At 45.4% G+C, this 24,281-nt stretch overlaps 1 protein-coding gene across 1 annotated transcript in view; it reads left to right on the top strand.

Annotated features, from left to right (window-relative positions):
- gmds (GDP-mannose 4,6-dehydratase) overlaps positions 1-24,281 on the top strand; it is a 138,629-nt gene that overhangs the window by 5,951 nt on the left and 108,397 nt on the right. The window contains exons 2-4 of the mRNA XM_080010350.1: positions 10,828-10,872; positions 12,748-12,835; positions 13,069-13,178. Coding sequence (XP_079866476.1) covers positions 10,828-10,872; positions 12,748-12,835; positions 13,069-13,178 — 243 coding nt within the window. The remainder of the gene's footprint in view (positions 1-10,827; positions 10,873-12,747; positions 12,836-13,068; positions 13,179-24,281) is intronic.

Below are 24,281 nucleotides of genomic sequence, written 5' to 3'. Positions count from 1 at the left end.
GCATAGAATAACAACACAGCTCTCACTTTGTACAAGGCCCAGATGGCCCAGCTACCCCATCTCCCTCAGTACCCACCACAGGATCCCCAAGGAACACAGGGCAAACTCCCACGACCCCCCTAGCAACCCTGCAAGGGGAAAGAGCTGATCCACTGTTCCACATCCAGGACAGAATCCGCATTGCTCCACCTGAATCGCAAGGGGGTTCGCAATCAGCCGGAGCCTCCTTTCCAGCACGCTGGAGTAAACTTTCCCGGGGAGGCTGAGTTGTGTGATACCCCTTTAATTGGAGCACACCCTCTGGTCCCCCTTTTTAAAAATGGGAACCACAACCCCGGTCTGCCACTCCACAGGTACTGTACCCGACATCCACGCGACACTGAAGAGGCGTGGTAACCAAGACAGCCCAATAATGTCCAGAACCTTGCCCATCTCAGGGCAAATCTCAGGGCAAATCTCATCCACCCCCGGCGCCTTTCTCCCGAGGAGCTTTTTAACTGCCTCAGAGACCTCTGCCAGCCATAGACGAGACTTCCCCTGAGTCTTCAGACTCTGCCTCTTCCCCTGAGGACATATTGGTCGGGTTCAGAACTTCCTCAAAGTGCTCTTTCCACTGCCCGACAATATCCCCATTCCAGGTCAGCAGTTCTCCTCCCTGGCTGAACACAGCCTGAGCCAAGCCCTGCTTTCTCTTTCTGAGTCGCCGAACAGTTTGCCAGAACTTCCTTGAGGCCAACAAAAAGTCCTTCTCCATAGCCTCCCCGAACTCCTCCAACACCCGGGTTTTTGCTTCAGTGACCACTGAAGCCGCAGTCCTTCTAGTCTGCCGGTACCTGTCTGCTGCCTCGGGAGACCCCTGGGCAAGCCAAGCCTGAAAGGCCTCCTTCTTTAGCTTAAAGGCTTCCTTCACCGCTGGTGTCCACCAAAGGGTTCCTGGGTTACTGCCACGACAGGCGCTGACTGCCTTCCTACCACAGCTCCTAGCAGCCGCCTCTGCAATGGAGGTTTTGAACATGACCCACTCAAATTCCATATCCCCAACCTCCCCCGGGATGCGCAAAAAATTCTTCCGGAGGTGGGAGTTGAAGACCTCGTGGATAGGGGCATCCACCAGGCATTCCCAGTTCACCCTCACTGCACGTTTGGGTTTACCAGGTCTGTCTGGTAGCCTCCCCTGCCATCTGAGCCAACTCACCACGAGGTGGTTATCAGTTGACAGCTCTGCTCCTCTCTTCACCCCAGTGTCCAAGACATACGGCCGCAGATCTGATGACACAACCACAAAGGCAATCGATCACATCGAAGTCACATCGATCTTTGACCTAAGGTGGTCTGGTACCCCGGACACTATTGAGCCACCCTATGGTCGAACATAGTGTTCGTTATGGCCAATCCATGACTAGCACAAAAGTCCAATAACAAAGCACCAATCGGATTCAGATCAGGCAGGCCGTTTCTCCCAATCACCCCCTTCCAGGTTTCTCCATCATTGCCTACGTGAGCATTGAAGTCTCCCAGTAGAACTATAGAGTCCCTCGGCGGAGCCCCTTCCAGGATGCCACCCAGAGACTCCAAGAAGGCCGAATACTCTGAAATGGTGCATAAGCACACACAACAGTCAGAGCTTTTTCCTTAGCAACTTGTAGTCGCAAAGAGGCGACCCTCTCGTTCACTGGGGAGAACTCCAACACAGCGGCACTCAGCCGGGGGCTCGTGATTATCCCCACATCCACCCTGCGCCTCTCACCCTGGGCAACTCTGGAAAAGAGGAGAGTCCAGCCCCTCTCCAGGAGTTTGGTTCCGGAGCCAGTGCTGAGCATAGAGATGAGCCCAACTATATCTAGTTGGTACTGCTCCACCTCCCACACCAGCTTCGGCTCCTTCCCCGCCAAAGAGGTGACATTCCGCTTCCCTAGAACTAGTAATTGCACCCGACCCCGACGCCTATCCCTGCAGGTGGTGGGCCCACAGGGTATAATGTTACAGTTGTGTCTAAACTGTTTTTGACAGTTTCAATGCCAAATTACTTTTTAGGAGGTAGTACAGGGCCTTTGACATAGGGTGCAGTGCATGCTATGCTGTGCTCTAAACTCCATTGTTGTGTGTAGTTTGATTCATGCCTGTTACAAGTGCGAGGGTGTGAGACGGCGCGAATGACGTTACCTGGCGCTTGCGCACCTGAGTGAGCTAGTGGCTTGAGGTTGAGGGCAGCGCAATGAATAACAGAGGGCAGGTTATTCATTGCGCTATGCATGAACCACCAGGGGAAACTGAAAGAACTGCTGTAACCATTATAAACATGTCCTCAGGGAAAGATTGAATTTGACTTGTTTGATTGAACAATAATAGAGCAGTACAATTTTAAATAGGAACTGTTAAATGTATGTATATTTAGTGCCAGTCCCAATTCCCTCCCTTGGTCCTACCCCTAGTATTGGCGTACTCCGGACTGGGTAGTGGCCCTTGAGAACGGAGCCACAAGGGGTAGGGGTTGAAATCTTTACTTAAGAAATGGGACACCACTCGTTACGTCGTCAGTAGCACACTCACAACATACTCACACACCAGCGATGAGGCTCTAGGCATTCCATTCCGGACAGACGTTTCCACAATGCCGGTGCCTGGTGTGGTGTTACCAGTTGCGTGGGCTGAAATCAGCTGTGTTTGTTTTGGTGTTGGATTATTTTTCAAGCTTCATACACGGTACATCGAAATAAAACTGCAGTCATGCACAAATCTTCGTTTACACAAAGTTCTATTGACATCGTCAATAATGATTTTCCTGAAATGTGTGTTATAATGATCCAATGACATATTCCTTTGTATCTACATCAAACTAAGATATTCCAATGGATTAAAAAAAATGCATGATCATTTGCAATTGGCTTCTTTCCTCACACCTGTGGCCATGTTCCGTTCACAATTCCTTCATTTGCAAAGTATTCTGGGAATTTTCTTCTTCTGTTCAGTTTGGGCTCTGCATCTGAAAACGCTCTATTTTGATGGCCATTTGGAGGGCTAGATGATCACTAGCCCTCGATCCCCAAGAGAAACGGGACATCCTACCTTACAAAGTGTGCAAAACAGAGGGGTTTGGCCAAGTGGTAAGGCAAAGTGGTAGGGCCAAGCGGGGATTGAGATTGGCCCTTATTGTGGTCAGTGCAGGGTTGTTTTGTTTTTTTTAGTTGTGAGTTTGTGCAAATTGTCGGTGTAAAGATTTCAAAGAAGTCCCAAGGTATTTTCCGCACTATAGGGCGCACTGGATTATAAGGCGCACTGTCAATGAATGGTCTATTTTCAAACCGGACTATAAGGCGCATTAAGTGAAATAAAACAGTCAGATAAGTCAGTCAGTCAAACTTTATTAAACGTGTTCACAATAACTCTCAACATTGTTCAAAAATTAATGAGTGTATTCACAATAACTCCCAACCTTGTTCAGTTGTAACACGTAAAAAAAAGTCTGATACCGCTAAATCAAACGTTAGCGTATTCACAATAACTCTCAAAATTGTTCAGTTATAACACGTAAAATACAACACAATACACTCACTTTTTCAGTTCATTCCTCGTCCACAAATCCCTCAAATTCTTCATCTTCAGTGTCCGAGTTTAACAGTTGTGCGATTACGGCATTCAGCGTGCCCGGATCCCTCTCGTCATTATCCGAGTCAGTGTCGTTGCTGTTACCTGGCAGTTCAGTGATGATTCCGGCCTTCGTGAAAGCTCGGACCACAGTTGAGACTGATTACGTTAGCCCAGGCATCCACGATCCATTGGCAGATAGTAGCGTAAGTCGCCCGGCGCTGTCTCCCTGTCTTCGTGAATGTGTGTTCGCCTTCTATCATCCACTGCTCCCACGCAGCTCGCAGTTTAACTTTAAACGCCCTGTTGACACCAATATCTAGCGGCTGGAGTTCTTTAGTTAATCCAGCCGGAATGATGGCAAGCTCCGAATTAGTTTGCTTCACTTGGTTTTTGACAGCATCAGGGAGATGGGTGCGCATGGAGTCGCAGATCAATAGGAACGGAGATTTGTGGAAAAACCCATCCGGTCTCTTGACGTAAATTTCTCTCAGCCACTCACTCATCTTTTCCTCGTCCATCCAGCCCTTCGGGTTAGCTTTGATGATGACGTTGGCTGGAAACTTTTCTTTTGGCAAAGTCTTCCTCTTGAAAATGACCATGGGTGGAAGTTTCTGGCCATTAGCCTGGTAACCGAGAACTACAGTGAAGGATGACTTCTCGTTCCCTGTGGTGCGTATAGACACCGTTCTGGACCCTGTTTTCTCCACAGTGCGGTTCACGGGGATATCAAAGGTGAGGGGAACCTCGTCCATGTTGGTGATGTGCTCTGGCCGGATCTTCTTTTCAGTGATCTTGTTTTTGCAGTATGCGCGGAAAGTGGCCAGCTTTTCTTCGTAATCTTTTGGCCGTTGCTGCGAGACGGTAGTTCGTGTGTGGATGGAGAGATTACGTCTTTTCATAAAACGAAAGCACCAAGAAGGAACGCCTTGAAAGTCATTGATATTCATGTCCCGTGCTAACGCTGTTGCCTTCAGTCGAATAGAGACTGTAGAGACGCTTCTACCTGCTGCTCTCTGTTCAATAACCCACTGTTCAATTTTGTCCTCTAACTGTGGCCATCTCGCTTTGTTCCCTCGGAAACTCTGTGTGGTCTTCTTTACTTGGCGCAGGTCATCTTCTTGCTTCCTCCACTTCCGTTCCATTGATTCATTAATGTTGAATTCTCTCGCAGCTGCTGTATTCCCATGTTCTACTGCGTGACTGATAGCCATTAGTTTGAAGTCCGCGTCGTAAGCGTGTCTCTTGACATGTGCCATTTTGGGGTGGGGTCCTTATACACACACACACTGTAATATTATGGTGAAGCACAATATGTATTACTCCACGACGCTCCTGACTACGGTAGCCGTAATGCTGCAAGCGGTGAGGTTTTGTAGTTTACCAAAGTCGTACTAAAACATGTTGACAGAGCGCCACACAAATTTGCTTCGAGGTCAGTCAGCACAACCAGAATTAATCCATATATAAGGCACTCCGGATTATAAGGCGCACTGTCGTTTTTTGAGAAAATTAAAGGCTTTTAAGTGCGCCTTATAGTCCGGAAAATACGGTATTAAAATAGTCCAAATATTTGGGTAGAGACAGTGCTGAATTCAACACCATCTGATTATTGTTGTGGTCATGCATGAATGGATTGTACAGTTTGTACCTACGGACCGCTTTTGCACAACCTTCCTTCGGAACATGTCCATCACGAATGCAATGAAGTGCACCATGCAGAGTTAAAAAAAAAAATTGGAAGGTGCGCGCGCTCACGGAAAAAAAATGCTGTGTGGCTCTTAACCAGGCTTTATTGTTTGCGCCGAGAAAAGCGCAGTGGCAGGGGTGTGAGAAGATTGGTGCCCTTATGCTACAGCTTGACCAAAGGCTCCCTACACGTACCTGCTTACATGCATGCTTGTTTGTACTGTATGTTTATTTATAGTTTGCAGCAAAGGAGCCTATAGGATGCCTTTGAGAGATTTATTTTCACGTGTATTCATTGATCAGATGCTTTTGTCCAAAGCGACTTACATGAAAGGCTAGAAACAATCAAAACATACATCGACCACTGGAGCAAGTGCATGAGCTCCTCTTTCTTAATTCAGCCAGATACAAGTCTAAGATAGCTGTAAGGAATCGGAATAAAGAAGAAAATGATCATCATTTATTGATCTCACAGGTGCAATGCACTTAACACATACACACACGCATGCAGATAGTGGTGAGGACACACACACACACACACACACACACACACACACACACACACATGCAGATAATGGTGAACTGGAGAATTTTGTCCTTTGAGTTTCTGCCATCCTAGTTGTCCTTCCTCCAGGGGAAGCCAGGAGCAGTGGGCAGCCCTCACTTCATTGGCGCCCGGGGACCAATTCCACGTGTGGATCCATGTTGTGGCCTACTGCATGTTTTTAATTGGGGTCCCTGTTTTGTGTTGGAGACCCATGTGAGCACATGGAGAACATAAAAACTCCACACAGAAAGGCCCCTTATCAGGAGATAAGGGGCCTGTAGAATGGTAGAATGGTGAGAGAATGGTGTCATTAGTAAAGAAAATATATATTTTAGTACTCATGTTGTTAATGCATTATGTCAATGCAACAACTTAAAACGAGTCAACATCAACAAAAATAAGAATAGTTAGTCATAGCTAGGATAGGATCAGGTATTCAGGTGTCGTCGAAAGAGCAGGGTCTTCATGTGTTGATTGAGAGATGGTCAATAAGAAATTGAGGGACGCTTAAGGGTGCTTGTTTTTGTCTGCTGTGCTATCGGTCACAATTCATCTCAGGAGGAAGAGCTATCATCACATGTCTTTTGAAAGTCATTTTCATCCCATATTCCATTGTCCACTAGCACCAGGGCTCCTCCCCCTTTCCACCTCAAAAAGCCCCAGAAAGAATAACAGCGTTCTTTCATTTTTATTCCGACGTTCATACTATACTAAGAAGCCTCGTGTTGATGTTGAAGCCCCGTACAGGAGGCAGGCATCTGGTTTGGCCATCTTTGAAATAGGCAGGGGAAGGGGAAAGGGGGGGTCCCTAACAGTACTCCAGCCACAGGCTCAGATGATACCATAAATCTTGAGGCTAACTACTGTTCATAAATTTCAGGGCAGCAGGCGACTCAGTCTGAGCTGAATTGACCGCTGTCTTTGGGTGAAGTATCGGCGTCAGGAGGTGTGAATTATGGGAGACCACCTGAGTGCCAAGGCAGCGCCAGGCGGGGCCCTCCGTGTAATACCACTGTTTTATGATGAGGGGTTACGCCAAGGGCAAAGTCGGTCTTCTCTCCGTTTGACAGTAAATCTTTGGTTTGGTTTTGAACTTCTCACCTCTTTCCTCCATGTCTCTGGTTAGCATAACATATCTATGCTGTGATAACCCCCACCACCACCCCCTGCCCTCCACCCTCCAACCCCGCCAAGCTGTTTGATGTGTGTCCTGCAAGCTCCGTTCCTTTTGAGGATCTTTTGTCGGTGTTTGAAACTCATCGTGTTTTGGCTAATAGTCGCACAAGGACATGGTCTGTCTGGGCGCCTGGAATAATAATCATAAAGGCTGAGAATCCGTGCACAAGTCTCCTCTGATGCTCATTAGGGCACATGATGAGCTCTGATCACTCCTCCAAGACTGATAGAGAGTCAAACAAACATCATCTCTTTATCAGCTTGTGAAGCTAAATTTGGTTGGTTCCAAATGTTTTGTCTTTAACGTTGACCTTGTGGATATATTTTTTACATTTCAATGAAGTGTGTGTGTGTGTGTGTGTGTGTGTGTGTGTGTGTGTGTGTGTGTGTGTGTGTGTGTGTGTGTGTGTGTGTGTGTGTGTGTGTGTGTGTGTGTGTGTGTGTGTGTGTGTGTGTGTGTGTGAGAAACACTCGTCATCAGCATTATTACCTATTATTGTAAGAATTTACACAGTGATTCTGTGTATAGACATATTGGATATGGGTTACCCAGGCACATCAATATCATGGATTTCTGGTTATACACATTTGTTATATTGATATGTTTACAGAAAATGCCCTTGGTGTGTGTGTCTGTGTCTGTCTGTGTGACTTGGTCCCAGGTTATGGCTTCATTATGCTATATCAGCCGTAATTGCAGACCGGCGGTGTGCCTGGCATACCCTGTTTGTGGTTTAAAGAAAGCACATTAAAGTGATTCATTTATAACTTAGCGCTAATGGCAAATAAACACACTCTGCTGTGTGAAGTCAGTGCCGAGACACACACTTATAATGAATCCACATGCAAATAAAACCTCCAGGCCAGTTGGAGAAACATTTGTTGAATGTATTCTCTCAGGAGTTTACTGCCTCAAAGTAAGTGCTCCAATGATCCCCACTCTGCCTTCGACCGGAATAAATTGGTGAAGAGCATAAAATCCACTGGTCCACCAGAAGGGGGCACCAAATCAACAGGCACTTGGTGCTGCCGTGAATTTGTCTTCGTCAGCTATGTTGAAGCACCATAATATTTATAATGGCAAATAACGCACAACCACCGCTCTTGTCTATGTACTACTGAGTACATAGTGGTAGTAAGATATTTTGTCTTTATTCAGAGTTAATTTTGACACGTGCATGTACGTTCAGTGCCCCCTGGTGATATTTACATGTATATTTAATGAGACTGCTCAATAATGATGTGATTATAATGAGATGTCCATAATTGGCACTAATTATGATGTGGTACACAGAGTTTACATTGCTGACATACCTCAAACACATGGATCGATTTAGTTTACTGAAACGTTCTGAAGCTCTTTTTTTTTTTTCTCCCTCTTAGTTTTTCAATCCAATTGGAATTAAAAGCTGAGAGGGAGGAAAAAACTTCACCCTGCTTCAACCCAGATTCCTCTACCTAGAGAGGCCTGCAAGCTCTCAGTACTCACTTTAGGTTTTGTTGCTTTATTATTTTATAGATTATCTATCGCTATCACTTCCCGTTAATAGTCTGTATTACAGACTCAAACTTCTGAGGTTTGAATTATGTATACCCCCGTATTAAGGGTGAGATGTCACCTAAGACTAAAGACACATTAATATTCACATGGAGTAAACACATATGCAAACTACCAGAAGAATGTCCTTTCTCTAACTCTTGCTCCCTCTGCAGGTGTCCTGCTAGTATCCCATGGTAGACCCAAACCAATCTTCTTTAATCAGCGTTTACTCTCCCTGACATTGCGCTTGTTTGGTGTTCGGTCAAGCTGAAGAGTTATAGTGAATATATTGTTTCAGGGCCAAAATTAGTCTTTTGGGATTTTGCGGCGTGGCACCACACTGGCAGGTGACTCCCCGTGTGTGCATGTGTGTCTTTATGCCCGTATTAGTGCGTCCCTCATCCCTCATCCCTCCCCATCAGCGCCCGGCTCCCCATAACAGGAAACAGCGAGGTGAGGCCAGGGTTTATGGGCTAATATGGCCTCAAAGGAGCCTCTTGTTTTCAAACAGAGCAGCCGCTTTTTGGGGCTTGTTTTCCATATTGGTCTGGCATGGAACGCTTTGACCCTGGCACAGGGGCAGGAAAACATGACACTGCCCACAGCTTTGAACACCGTGGGGACAGGGGGGGGGGTTGGTGGAAGTGGTGGTGGTGTTGCCAGGGGGCGCTAGTGCTGGTGTCCCTCCCCGCTCTTTCACCCACCCACTGTTAAGGGTTCGGTAGGTGACCGGACTGCCAGTGCGCTGAGCTAAATCCCCGCCGGCTCGCAGGACCGTTCATGGTTTGACGACCAGTTTTGATGAACCAAACTGCGTGCGGCGTGGAGTGGCCTGGTCGGCCGCCAGCGTCTCCTCTAACAAAACCTGTGGGAGATTCCAGGCTATTGTTTTCAGCAAAGAGGGGAACTTTAGAAGCTTTACTCCATCACAGAACACACTGTCACCCAGAGGCAGGGTTTAGTTTAAAACATGGTTGTCAGGGGCTTGTACTTGAAGCACATTGCCATTATTCTCTGTTTCACTGTTCGACCCCCCGGGCCTCATCATCTCCAGACCGGTGGGGACGGAAGTATCCGACTGGAGCAATAACGTGTGTGTGTTTGTGTGTTTGTGTGTTGTGTGTGTGTGTGTGTGTGTGTGTGTGTGTGTGTGTGTGTGTGTGTGTGTGTGTGTGTGTGTGTGTGTGTGTGTGTGTGCGTGTGTGTGTCTATGTATGAGGGGGTTGAATGCCATGACTAGTTTGGAATGTTCCAGTGTGATCCAAAATGTGCGGTTGGAAAGTCTGAGAAAGGAAAAAAGACGAGAAGTAACATGGGTGAGGGGAACAAGACCTTATTGACAGGGCAAGATCACTTGTGCACACACACGTCCACGCACACATACATGCATTCGCTCACACATTGACAACCTCCCAAAGCCCCTCCCTGTTAATCGCACGGGTGTTAAAGTTAATGTTCCAAATGCTAAATTCTCATCTAGGTGGTTTCAGGAGGATATTGTCGTCATATGTTGGCTCTATCAGCTCTACCATTTTAAATCACTGATTTCTTCTGGGATAATATTTAAATCTTCCTATTTGGTGTCAATATTATTTGACATTGATGTCAAAATATTATTTGTCACTTGCATCTAAATATAGCATTATGATAATTGAGTGTTCCAGTTCTATATTGGTGAACTTTCTCAGAGATTCTCTTCTTATTGATATGTGTTCAATATTTACAAATCACAACAAATGTGTTGAAACATTCCTGCCTTGCTTCAAAATGTATTTTCAACCACCCTAAAAATCACATGACTTATTTATTATTCATACATTTAATCCAACTTTTTTTGGTATTTGCCACTGAAAGGAATAACTGCTTCAATATCGTTACTATGCAGAAAGATTTTAAGTGTAATCACAGTGTGTATAAATTTGCCTTTCCCTTACATTGATGTCATGGCAAACAACATAGTCAATTATGATCAATTCAATTCCAATAAATGGCTCGTCGGCAATAGGAATGTTTAATACAGGAGAAAATACATTTTGACTGCCCTAGTTTTTTCTATCTGGGTTTAACTGTTGCTCTTTTCATTGGACACGAGCATCCATTGAAACTAATTGTGGTCGTTTTTTTGGGACAGGAACGTTATTGTCAGTATTGCCTTTACTTAATTGAGGGTTAAGATGTGCTTGCATATACAGAACTTATATTTCTTATTAATATGTTAAATGCTTTCAATTGGTCAACCAAGTGTTCATCTTGGACAGTATGTCAATTTTGTTTGTTTTCGTTCATTCAGGATGGATCCTACCTGGCTGAGTTCCTGCTGGAGAAAGGCTATGAGGTGAAAGAAAGAAAACAGCAAGACTTCTGACACAACACGACCTAGTGCACACACACACACACACACACACACACACACACACACACACACACACACACACACACACACACACACACAAGGTGAATTCCATTGATATGCTCCGTCCAGTTGTGGCTTGGATGTAGAGGTAACACAGACTGACTCACGCCTCGCTCTGATAAGAACCTTTTCGCTACACTTATTCCGTTAACCTTCGACCTTATACCCCTGGTGTCGGGCCATTAACGAGGAAACAGCTGTTTTTCTACAGTCGTCGGGATGATGTCACCAGCTTTCACCTGCTGAACGGTGTGTGTGTGTGTGTGTGTGTGTGTGTGTGTGTGTGTGTGTGTGTGTGTGTGTGTGTGTGTGTGTGTGTGTGTGTGTGTGTGTGTGTGTGTGTGTGTGTGTGTGTGTGTGTGTGTGTGTGTGTGTCACGACCTCCCCGTGCCGACGTTTGCAAGCAGCTGCCGCTGCTGAGCCAGACTACGTCATGTTTGTGTGGTGACTTCACACCCCTGAAAAGTGGCCGTACATGGTTTCTCATGTAGGCACACAAGTGAACAGATGGACCGAACATACACAGTGCTGCTCCATTTTCCTGACAGTAACTAAATTATTTGATTCCTCCTCAGATAGTTTGCAGAAGCAAAGTACGAACCCTCTATTTCTCTCTCCTTTCCTCTCAGCTTTCCTTCTTCTTCTTCCCTGCTTTCCTTTACTTTCCCTTCCTCTTTTCTCCCATCTTGTCTCTTCTCCTCTCTCCTTTCCCCTCCTCTCCTCTCCCCCCCTCTCTACTCCCCACTTCTCCCTTTTTGTCTCTTCCCTCATTTTATTTTCTTTCCTCTCCCAACTTGTCTCTTTGCCTCGCTTCTTTCCTCACATCTTCTTTTCTCTCCTCTGTCCCCTTCAGCTCCCATCCCTTCCTATCCCATCCCCTACTCTCTCCTCCCCTGCCGTCCTCTCTTATCCCCCCCCACCCTTCTTCCCTCCTCTCCTCAATAGAGAGGAAATGACCCTGCTCCAGGCTAGGGGACTCTGATAGGGCGGCTCATGAAAGAGGGACTCGCTGGCAGGCAGGAAGCGCACAGTGAATACAGGAAGTGAGGTCAGGGCCCAGTGTCCTCCTAATACGCAGCTCCGCAGGACCATGTCCTGTTATCTCCTCTAAGCAGAGCTTCCTTGCACATTCCCACATTCCCACCGCCAGGCTGACAGGCGGCTCCCAAGCTTCAAATCATGAGCATTAAGTTCAATGCACGTAATGGGGGACAAATCCATAATTTGCGTTCAGTGCAAAAACTGAATAAGGAGTGATTTAAAAGAAAAATGACATTGCTGAATGTAATTAACTGCATTTGCAGGGTCTGACTGCTGTGGCATCGTGTTAGCCTTGCCTGAAATGTGGAGCGAGTTCTTACACTGAACACAGATTGTGGATTTGTCCTTTGAACTGCTGCACGACAGAAATATGTATTGTATTAGATGAGGGGTTAGTAACTGAGTGAGAAACTATTCCCTTAATGTGACACAGGTTATGTTTTAAACTGGAGTTTGAAGTCAACCTCTACAAGTGATCCATGCAGCCTGCTCAGAGGCTCTTTTCGGCTAATAAAGTTCCAATCAATCAACTGATCAGGTCGACGACCTTACATATGCAATATGCAGCACAGAACAAGTTGTCTTTATCTGTCCTTGTAGGGGGACAAAGGGGAAAACCATGTATTACACACAAATAGAAGACAAGTTTTAAAATATATATAAAAAAAAAAAAAAAAAAAAAGCTCATCAGGTCCTCTGGCAGCATGTTTAACACTCTTGTGTTGAATTTTATGAATAAATCTCTTTGTCTCCCAGGTCCATGGTATTTTGCGACGCTCCAGCTCCTTCAATACAGGTCGCATTGAGCATCTGTACCAGAATCCCCAGACTCACACCGGAGGGAGTACGTACTTAACTCAGCAAACCGCAATACTTCATGTAGATCTAAAAAAAAAAATAATAATAATCTGTGTAGACGATAGATACATTTTGTGTGTGTGTGTGTGTGTGTGTGTGTGTGTGTGTGTGTGTGTGTGTGTGTGTGTGTGTGTGTGTGTGTGTGTGTGTGTGTGTGTGTGTGTGTGTGTGTGTGTGTGTGTGTGTGTGTGTGTGTGTGTGTGTGTCCCTCCTCCTCAGACATGAAGCTACATTATGGCGACCTGACAGACAGCACCTGCCTGGTGAAGATTGTCAACCAGGTTAAACCGACGGAGGTCTACAACCTCGGGGCTCAGAGTCATGTCAAGGTAGGTGTCCCTCCTGTTTAATCCCTCATCTATTTTTTTATATCTGCGGGGGTACGCACGCCTTTATGTCTCTTAAACGTGTTGTAATTCACTTGCAAATGATGACGGACGATGTTGCTAGAATGACTGTAGAAATTAATGGTCATGGCATCTGTGACATCATTCCTTGGTTTCTGAAGAGTCCGTTTGAAGCCTGGGGTTTGGGTTCTTGGCAGGAAATGGAGCCAGAACCATCTGAATTCGGCAGTGTGGCACAGTCTTGGTGCGCTGAGGTGGTGGGGCGAGTTACAGTACCAGACAGCCTGAGGAAGGAAAAGATACACCCATTCACATTGCTGGAATGTGAATGAGAGACCTGTCAAACAAGGCAACCACGCCCCACAAATATGACCCTCTTACAGCTTCTAAAGAATTCTTGGAAAATCTCCCCATTGTCTACCTTACCCAGATTCAGAAAAGAACATCGATACCAATTTCATCCTCAAGAATGCATATTGTTGCAATATAACAAAAGAACTGAAATTTAATATGGGATTGTAAATCAACCACAACACGGTCTATATCTTGTCAAATTCAGCGAAAAAATATCATCATGTGATATTTTGGCCATTTGATCTGGCCCAAGCTAAATCTTTAAATTAACAATAGAGTGGGTGATCACTTGTTGTAATCAATTGCTTAATTGGAGAAGAATCCTTAACTTCTTATTCACTTACCGTCAGTAAATTTCTTAAATGGCTGACAGCAGAGGTTCTTATAATAGATTCTCATATGGACGGGTGTGTCTCCACAATATCCCTTTTTTCCTGTGGACCTTCACTGTGAGCCCAAGAGGCTCTCCCCCAAATCGCCTACAAGTCCATCCTCTCTGGGAGTGGAACACAGTTGGGTTCTGAAGCTGCTGAAGGTTACACTGGTGAATTTTACAGACAGTGGAGCTGGCTCAGAACTATGAAACTCAGTATGAAATTATTGACTCAATGAATAATTGAGAAGTTTATGTTATGTTATTATAAATATTCCTGATATGATATGTGATATGATAATGCTTAATTTTTATTTCAAAATAAAACTTCCAAACCCCAAATACCCTTTTTTTCATAATAACAGGTTTCATTTCCCAGTGAGGCTTTTCTGGAAAAAACTGTAGGAAATACAGGAATCTGATGACCCCAGTGAGTCTTTTTTGTAATATCAGGAAACTAGTGAGACTAGTAAGATGCTGACAGACTAAAATAATTGGAGAGTGAAAGAAAGGGAGAGAGTGGGTGAACGGGTGAGAGGGGAGAAGAACGATGACTCCTCTCTCCACATCCTCTGTGGTCTGAGGCCGTGACTCTGCCGGCTCGCCTCCCACATAGAGCATCATCCCTGGGCCACACACACACTCACACATGCGCTCACTCACACACACACATACACACACACACACACACACACACACACACACACACACACACACACACACACACACACACATGCGCTCACTCACACACACATCCACAGAATTACAGAAATTCCCAGTACCTGCATGATACTCTCTCCTGTGTTTATTTGTCTTCACACCAATAATACCCATCTCTGGAAGCTTCATTGCCGCAAGCTGGACACCCCGAACAGCTGAGCCAACCTGATTACTGGCAGCGGCCTTCGCGGCAGCAATTTCCAGTCTCCCCCACCACAGAGGAAAAGATCATTCACGGGGGCTACTCAGCATCGCTCTGTCTTCCTTCCCACCAGCCCCCGCTGCTGTCTTCTCCGGCCACAAGAGGCTCCTTTACAAGGGATTCCGTCTCTTCTCTTCTCCGGCTGGCTCGTTTATCAGCCTTGCCCTGAGAGGATAGGATGAGTCTCGGACTGTGTGTGTTATTGTGCGTGTGTATATGTGCATGCGTGTCTGGTTGTTGCTCTGCGGGTGCTTGTGGGTGGGAGTTTTCCAAAGTAGACAGTCATCATTGACAAAGCGGTCAAAGTTCTTACTTACAGCGCAGGGGTGTTTTTTTCCTGGGAATTGTGGACGGACACCGGAGGGCTCGGGTGGTGGTTGACAGCTGGAGCATCAAAAAAGACCAGAGTGCGGATGAAACAAGAGAGATTTGTTTGTCCCACCCAGTGCTTGTAACTCCAGAGGAGCTGCTTGAGAAGTTGTTGGAACTGGATTGAGAGTTTGCATATACAGTGACTCGAACTTTATCCCCCGTGCGCAATCTGGCTGTACCAGGCAATAATTTAAGCACTAGCGATGCCAATAGTTTTGCCGACAATTTAGCATTCTCAATGTGCTCTCCATCTAAACTTCTCTTTGTGTGTGTTCTCCCACCTGCAGCTGTCATGGCAGACACACAGGGAGAAGGGGCTGAGAGGAGAGACTAGACAGGCTTTATTATTAACACACACCTATCCTGATGGAGCGGGTGCTGTGGAGGGGTGACATGTTGGATGTCGGCTCGGGAGGAAGCAAGTCATGGAGTAAAAAAAAAAAAAAAGTGGAGCTGTTAGGAAGTAGAGTTCTGTGACTGGGTGACCACTTGTATCATTTTTCTCGATAGGGTTGCTTGAAAGATACGATTTTGCTCTCTTCATTTCATCCGTGTCCTTGTTATCCCGATCTTGAAACCTTCTCAGAAAGAGATTTCATCATATTATCCTCTTTCACCCCCACGGCCCCCTTGGTCTGGCCCACATCCGGTTCAGCAGAATCTCCCACGCCAAAGCTACACACAGGATTTAACACGCCTGCTTCCTTACAACAATTGCGCTCGCCTTGAAGTGTGTTCACTGGCCCGACAGCTCAAGGTTTACCGGAGTTTACCGCCCTTGTTACACGGAGACGCGGTGTGTAATAATGTCTACGAAAGTGCCTGACGAGTGATGGAACTCATTAAAGATGTGATGCGCTCACATTACATTATACGCTTTTGTCCAAAGCGATTTTACAATTACATTTGTCACGGTATCAAACCAACTGCACGTCAGTCATAGCCAGCTAAATATTCTCTAGAAACAAGCAGTACAAGTAGAGTTTGTTCGGTCCGTGCTTATGAGCGTTGGGTTGTTTTCAGAGGGCTTTTTAATGTGCTCTTTAGAAGCCGGTTTGACTTGACTAGGGTGTCGTTAATAACATAATGTTTATGCTGTTTTCATCCACCTCAGCAGTAAACCTCCCTAAAGTGAACGCAAAAAGTGTGTGAAGGATGAGTGGTGGATGTGCGGTCTCTTTCTTAACAGCCCATTGGCTCGGCTTACTCATTCTCTGATTGGTGTTTACACGACTGCTGTCCAATCAGTTCTTCAGCGCCATGCATGCAGCACAGCGGGACAAAGACTCGAATGGAACCAAATTAGAACATTCCCCTCTTGAGTATGTGCTTTCCGCCTTATAGGACCCTTTTTACCCTATGCGTGTGTGTGTGTGTGTGTTCCATCCATCAATGCGTATCTATGTCCCTGCATGGCTTCCAGAGCCTTGTTTTCCATTGTTTTCTATTTGCCATTCAGTGTTGGAATCCTGGTGGTTTGGCCAAGGGGAGATAGGGTATATCTCTGTGCCCACATTGTCTCATGTCTCCTGCCTATTGACTGAGCAGAAACAGAACTTTGTTACTCTGGAGGTCCGCTGGTCACGGGTCAGAATGGCTCCCTAAAGCAGACTGATCCCAGAGGCATGTTTTAAAAGGTTAGGACTCCGTATGAGACAGACGCCCCGGCCTAGATTAGTAGAGAGTGAACTTTAAGTTAAGAATAGCCCACTCCGCGCCAAAGAAAACAAGCCCTCACTCTCCTTGTTCAGAGTAAGGGAATGTGTTGTGGTTGTTTTTTTGGGGGGTCAGAACTTGTTTCTTTGTCGTAACTTCTGCTTACAGGCAGAAACTACACATTATATATTTGATTAAGAGCTTCATTAAAAAAATTACAAAAGGTTTCGAAATGTGAACCCATCTTAATATCTTAAGTCCGATCAACGAAACAAACTTTGAAATAAACTGAAGTTTATTTGTGTTGTTGGGCTTATAGGAGAAAAAAAATTAATATATGTACAGTTCCACTAATGATGTGTAGATGGCAGCAGTGAGCCACTAACGCTAATTCCCCTGATCAAACCAGGACTGCTTTCTAGCATTCCATCAGGTCTAAACAGCTTGTCCTGTTCCCCATACCTTGACACACATACAACTTCTAAAACATCAAATTCAAACTTCTGATGAGAGCTTTTATTATACTCATTTGAACTCATATACATTTGAAATTGTTGAGTCCTTTCTGACTCGTGACCTGTGTTATCCACGTCATGCCGAAAGGGAAAAAGGGGAGCGCGAGAGCCGGTGGATTTGTGAAAGAAAATGACAGGAAGAGGCAGAAGACAGGAAAAGCGATCCGCAGCCTATACAGTGGTGAAACGCTGACAGCTGGAGGCAGTTATATTAAATATGTTAAATTGCCCATTGTTCCAGAGGAGCGGTCGTTTCCAGAAGTGTCACTGTTATCCTCATCCGCAGCCCCTCCACCTCTCTCACTGTCTCTGTCTCGAGTTCATCTAGTTCTGTTTCCTTATTATCCTTGATTAAGGTTATGCTGGAGCGTATGTGTCCCTAAATTCTTCCCATTTATTGACGCTAAATATTTATCAAGCAAAATCCCTTCATGTTTCATATCACAATCTGTGTCACGTTCAGTCAGCCAGTGTTGCTCGTCTTCGAGGAAATTCAGTAATAACTTAATGACTTATTGTACATGGAAGAGTGTTTCTGGGTGTCACAAGTGACTTGTCGCCAAATAAGCAGCAAGTCATTGAACTGTTCAAGTGACACTCTTCAATTAACAAATGAAGTGATGGATTATCTCGGCTGTGTGAAAACTCTACAAGGACTGTTTATTTTTTTCAGCTATTACCAACTGATGGCTTACTCAGCAGTTACTCTACATGTACAATATCAACGGAGAGACGTCGGTATGTCAGCGACACCGCCTCTCCTCCTTCCAATCGCTCCCAACGTGCCGTTGGAGTTGACACTGAGATTAAGTTCCAGAGGTAAAAGTTGTTTACACAGACATTACTCCGGTGTCTTACACCGTGTGTACAAAGGACTGGCGCTCGGTCTCACCGTCTCCTCAAAAGCAAACAGTGGGGATTAGGAGGGAAAAGCCTGACAGATTGATTTCTTTTTTGATTTCTACATTGCAGGGCGGTCTTTTTGATCATAGTCTATTATAGGATTACGTTATCGATTCCAACATTGAAAGACACGGCGCCTTTAATAAATTACTTAGTAAAAGCGATGATGAGCCTCTCGCGCCTGCCCACTTCTGTCACTTGCGCAGTCTTCCAAATGACACCGTGCTACCCAAGCATCCACCCTGGCTTTCACACTCCGTGAAAAGGTGCAGCCCCATTCAATAGCTCCGTGAGTGGCGTAAGCTCATTACTCACCATAAACACCGTTGCTAATCTAACAAACACCAAGTCCTTACCTCTGTTGCCCACTCTGTTGCTCACACTCTCATGCAAGATTTGAACTGACCCAGTCCCCTCCCCCCGTTGAGGAGCCATAGTGAGTTGTTTGTATCATCAGATTGCACATTGGGCCCGGAGCCATTATTCCACAATCATCCTCCCAAGTCTTTTGACAGTGAAGACAGATATATTTAGATCTATTAATAAAAGCACAAAGCCATGTAACTGCTATTGTGCAACCTTTGAATCCCCTCTTTAGAGTGTCACAAACTTTTATCTCTTCAAAAGGTTTAATTGCATGTTTCTGCTTTGCGTAATTTAAAGATTGCAGTCTATTTACTCCCACTTGCTGTAATGAGCTATGATCTCACTTGTTTGGATCAAAGATCACAATGACGTGTGCACAAAAAACAATAAAAGGGAGAGACGAAAAGTGTACGAGAAGTGAGAAATTGAGCGGGAGAACGAGGTTACCCGGGTGATTGTTTTAGCCAGGGTCTTTTGTCAACTTTAATGAAGGTGCTTTTGTAAAGAATGGGATTGTTTTTCTTTGCCTGTTTTTCTTTTATTTTTTTGTAAATGAAGCACTAAATCAGGATGTCATACCTGTGTGCAAGGGTTGGACCGCTCTTCCCTCGGCTCATGTCAGCGAAACAAGCAGCCTTTATTCTCCTCTGCTGCATCCCATGGCCCCGAAAAAGAGAGGGAAAGAAGAGAGAGAGAGCGAAAATAATAGAAAGGAAAGATTGACATTGTAAGGCACGGTAAATAGTGAGGATATTTTCCTGAATTATATTATCAGTGAGTTGTTGATCGGTCTCCAAAAACCTTGTCATGCAATAGGGAATCCATACTTCTTTCACTGTATTTTTGACAGTACTTTGATCGAAAAAACGAAAATAAGTGACCTTGCATATTTTAAAGGTGTGTATGTGACCCGTGTATGTATGTGAGTGAGAGAGAATCAAGACGGTGTATGTTTAGGGCCGCACACGAGCCAGATCTGAGCATTTAGATGCCGCAAACATCACGAGTGGCAGAATAAGACGTTAATCTTCAATCAACCTATTCTCGCCACATATTTTCTGACCTTTCTGCTGCTGAATTTTTCCAGCAAAGCAAGCTGGCTTTTTTTGTTTAATTTTTTATTTTTTAAGGAACTTGTCTTTCAACCTCGGGAGTCCCTCAAGCACACCTTGAAGAGTCCTTAAGCTGGTTTTAAGGATCTGAGCTATTGCGCGCTCACACACACACACACACACACACACACACTCACACTCACACACACACACTGCCTGGACACTTTCGTAAACACGTCCTCACAAATCGTGTCCTCCCAAAATGAAGACAGATGAGAGTTAGCTTGAACAACACTTTCCTTGTCCTTCCCTGTGGGCGGAACCCCAAGCTGCTTCTCTCCCTCGGGCCTCTGTCAGACCAAATTCACAGATGCTGATACTCCGCCTTATTATTGTCATTTCACATTAACGACCGCAATGCTGTGAAAGGTGATGGGAAGAGGTTATCAAACAGTGATAAATAGCACCCACTCTGTAATTTGTGTGTGATGCTACTTGTCATAAAGATTAATGTTTTCGAGTTTCCAGCGGCGCCATCCATCATCCACCCCCTGACGTCTGGTTGGGTGAGTTAGCTAAACGGACGGACGGGGCTGACGGACACCTGAGACAACTGACTGGCGGGAAAAAACTGAGGGCTCGGCGTAGGTGCTTTTCCTTTTGTTGTTGTTAGAATTGTATCTTTTTTTTTTTTTTTTTTTTATCTTGGCGAGCTAAATTCATAATTCCACATTTATTTATTTCACGCCGCTTTTATTTCAACATGCCACATTTCCAATCCTTAAATTCAAACGAATGGGGTGTGGTTATCTCACAGATTCAGAGCTGGCGGAGAGACGGACAAGTGGGAACACCACGCTGCCGTTGGCGCTCTCCTAGACAACAGTGGTGGTTGCTCGGAGATGGTCCTCAGCTCCCGATACCTCCTTGGTTGGATCCAGGGGCTGGTAGGGAGGGAGCCAGTCACAGTGGGGGGCCACTACCTGGTTCGCTTGACCAGCCGCACCCTGTACACCATGCCTGAAAGCTGTTCCAGCACAGTAAAAAGGGCTAGCCCACTGGCTCGACAGCTTGGGGGAGAGGGACCTCTTTATCTACATACTGTAGACCCACACCTGGGTCGCGGGTGCAATGTCCATTCCACGGCAGTGGGAGTTGTAGGCCCGCTTCTGACAGAACCCGGCTCTGCGCTCCAGCAGCACCTATGTTTGGGCACAAACTCTGCACCCCATTCAACTTGGTGTTCGTGCTGCCCCCGCAGCCAGAGGAGCGTGGGGTACCGGCCTGGGATACCTCCACAACCTCCGTGAAAGGCTGCGGGAGGTGCATGGGTTCACCAGGCGCCGAGTCCCGATAGAAGCAGGAGTACGACTCCCGGACTTTGCACCCGGCCGGGACCCAGGCAGTGGGTTCGCTGTCCAGAGAGAAAGACGGGTCTCTCCCCACAAGCTGCCGAGCCAGTGGGCTGGCCCTTGCACTATGCTGAAACAGTTGTCGGACGTGGTGTACAGGGTGTGGCTGGCCGAGCGGAACCAGGTGGTGGCCCTCCACTGTGACCGGCTACCAGCACCTGGCTCTAACCGGGGAGGTACCGGAGCTGCGGAGCCCCGAGCAACCACGTCTACTACCACTGTTGCAGCGCTGCTCCCTCTCTTCACCGGCTCTGAATCTGTGAGATAGCCACACCCCATTAATTTGCTCTTAGGGATTAGGAAATGTGACATTATGAAATAATCGTGCCATGAAATAAATAAAAGTGGCATTATGAAATAATAGTCCCCTTAAATAAATGAATGTGGAATTAGGAAATAAAAGTCCCCTGAAATGAATAAAAATTGTCTTACTAAAACCCTCCTTTATAAAATAAAAAACTATTTATTTAATTTCCTATATTTACTAATTTGTATATTTACATTTACATTTATATATTTATTGCCTCATTTATTTATTTCATGATTTATTTCATAGACATTCATGTATTAATGTATTTATTGATTTAATATTGACTCAAATGGCCTTCCATAGATAGCTAGGTGAAATCGCTTTGGCATCTGGGTTATCTGTTCCAGGAATAACCGCGCTGCGCAGGTCAGCCAGGCATGAGAAGAACAAACAACTCAGAGCTGTTTTCCTTAGAGTTAAAACCATGGCGGGTCCACTTCTAGGCGTATAAAATGCTTTAAAAACTGCCCTTTTAGAGAATGGCGTGTCTAACAGAGATACTCAAGCTGCAGCTATGACCCTCAGACGTGTGCGCGTGCGCGTGTGCGTGTGCGTGTGCGTGTGTGTGTGTGTGTGTGACCCCATGCCTCTTGAGTGTGCATGTACAGTATGTGTTCTTTGGCTTTCTTATGTGTGTGTGTGTGTGTGTGCGTGCGCATCGGGGGGGCACTATCGAACTGAGAACAAAACACGATTAGTCAGGAGATATCACTCCTCTCCTCCCTGTGTGCAGTGTGGGCCTACTCCAAAGAAAACACACCGCTGTTTGCTTTACTTTCCTCTGCTCTCTCTGTTTGAAAGTCTTACTCACACACAAAACAATTACCGCTGGTTAGGCGAATTGTGACACACGAACGCATCAGTGTGCACGAGCTTGCGTTTACACCTTAACTCCACTGTAGGTGGACCCGTCACACGCGGGGCCAGTTGGAGGAGGTCGGGGGGGGGGGCCCTCTTACGCTTCGAACGGCTCCCCCAAGCATTCCTTCCCCGCCAATTATGAGCGGAACTCGAAGGGAAAATCCACAGATACATAAACACTGGTGTGGGCAGCATTCACACTTTCCCCTGACTAGCCAGCCAATGACGGCCATCACACACACACACACACACACACATGCACACACGCCTGTGTATCAATCTACCATCCTGAGCCTTTTCTACCGTACTGCTGGTACAGTAATACTTGACACCAGCTCCGCCGCCCTGGCACGGGGCGCCACACATAAGCTAATCTTGGAAGTATTTACACATGCCTGGCTAGGGAAGGCCACTGGCGCGGCTTAAAGTTTAGTTTACAGTCTCCAACCGATGCCCATTGTAATAAAAGTCAGCAGTCTAGGTCGGTGCAGTAAAACCAAACTGGCGTGTTAATCTTATTATAGTCAAATTTAACTGTCATGCCTCGGGGGGCATGAGTTATAGTTCTTGATCAGAAACACACGCCTCTTCGCCCCTTACTCAGCTTTCACTGTCCACAGCTGAAAGAGGGATTTAAACCATTAGATGTTTTACATCGGGTTGAATGAATCCTGTTTGTCTTTCCCTCCATCCCTCTCTGATTTTCTCCTGCTATGTTGTGTGTATTCGGTGTGTGTTTACAAACAGAGTTATCAAATAATAAAGTGGTGTTTGGTAATCAATACTGCAGGAGTGTGCAAGAGGCTCTGAGAGGGCCTTTTGTCTGCCCCGGATTGTGTCTCGACTTGCATAGTTCTGGCTGTGTGTGTGTGTGTGTGTGTGTGTGAGTGTGAGTGTGAGAGAGAGAGAGAGAGAGAGAGAGTCCTTTATTTGCAGTAAAAAAAACAAAACAGACAAATGAGTCAACCGGTAAAAAATAGGCAGCAAGAGTAGAGAGAGAGAATGTCTGAGACACAGATGTTGCTATTGCCTCTGCATTCGGTGATGTGTGTGTGTGTGTGCGCCTCTCAGGTTTAATAGACATGTAGGCATTACCATAGTGTCAGTCAGCAGCTCACTGCCCCTGGGGAGCGACCCATGCAACACACACAGAAACAACTCTCTGCAATGCTACTCGATGGTTAGCCACGGCTTGCCTTACCGTTGCACGCCTGTTTTATGGTTAGAGTAGGTTCCTTTTGTCTTTATTGACTTTGACTTGTGGGTTAAGTAAGAAAATATGGCCCATCATAACCACATGGAAAGCCCCAGTGCTACTGTTCCATATTCCTGCAGATTTATGGATTTTGGTAGGTTGTAGTAATTTGGGGAAAGCTTTATATAAAAGTCAGCATTCTATAGAGACACACTAAACATCTGAAGCTACTTTGAAACAATAATCATGATACTAATAATAGCCCATTGAGCTTTAAAACACAGACCCATAGAGAAAGTGCACCCACAATCCACTTACATGAGGAGTGGAAAATTAGATGTAGGGAAGCTCTGTTATGAAATGGCTGAAATGTGTCTGTGACAGTTGAGATGTCGGGGTGATTTATACACGAGTGAGCACAATAACAAATGAATGGTGTCTTTTAAAACGTGGCATATAGAACATACGCAATTGTATACACATTTTGAATTTCAGATTTTCATTTACTTATAATAATAGAAAATAAAATACCAGATAATGGAAAACAATTTAATATTCACAGTTTTTCAACACATTATGTCACCAGATCATGCAATATGTCCAACTTGCACATGTCAACAAATACAATGTGAATATTGCAACAAAATAGTTTATATAATCATTGTATAATTTATAATAAATAAAATGCATAAAATATTAGTGAATTACATTTTTTTTCTCTCATCTCATTCCTAGCGAATACCTTGGTGAGCAAATGTCTGCCAGCCTGGTGATGCACATTGGGCAGGTTGTCA

Source organism: Zeus faber, assembly GCF_960531495.2.
Source record: "Zeus faber genome assembly, chromosome: 1".
Lineage (NCBI taxonomy): Eukaryota > Metazoa > Chordata > Actinopteri > Zeiformes > Zeidae > Zeus > Zeus faber.
Note: the sequence above shows the minus strand (reverse complement) of the source record. Positions and strands in the feature narration are given on the sequence as shown.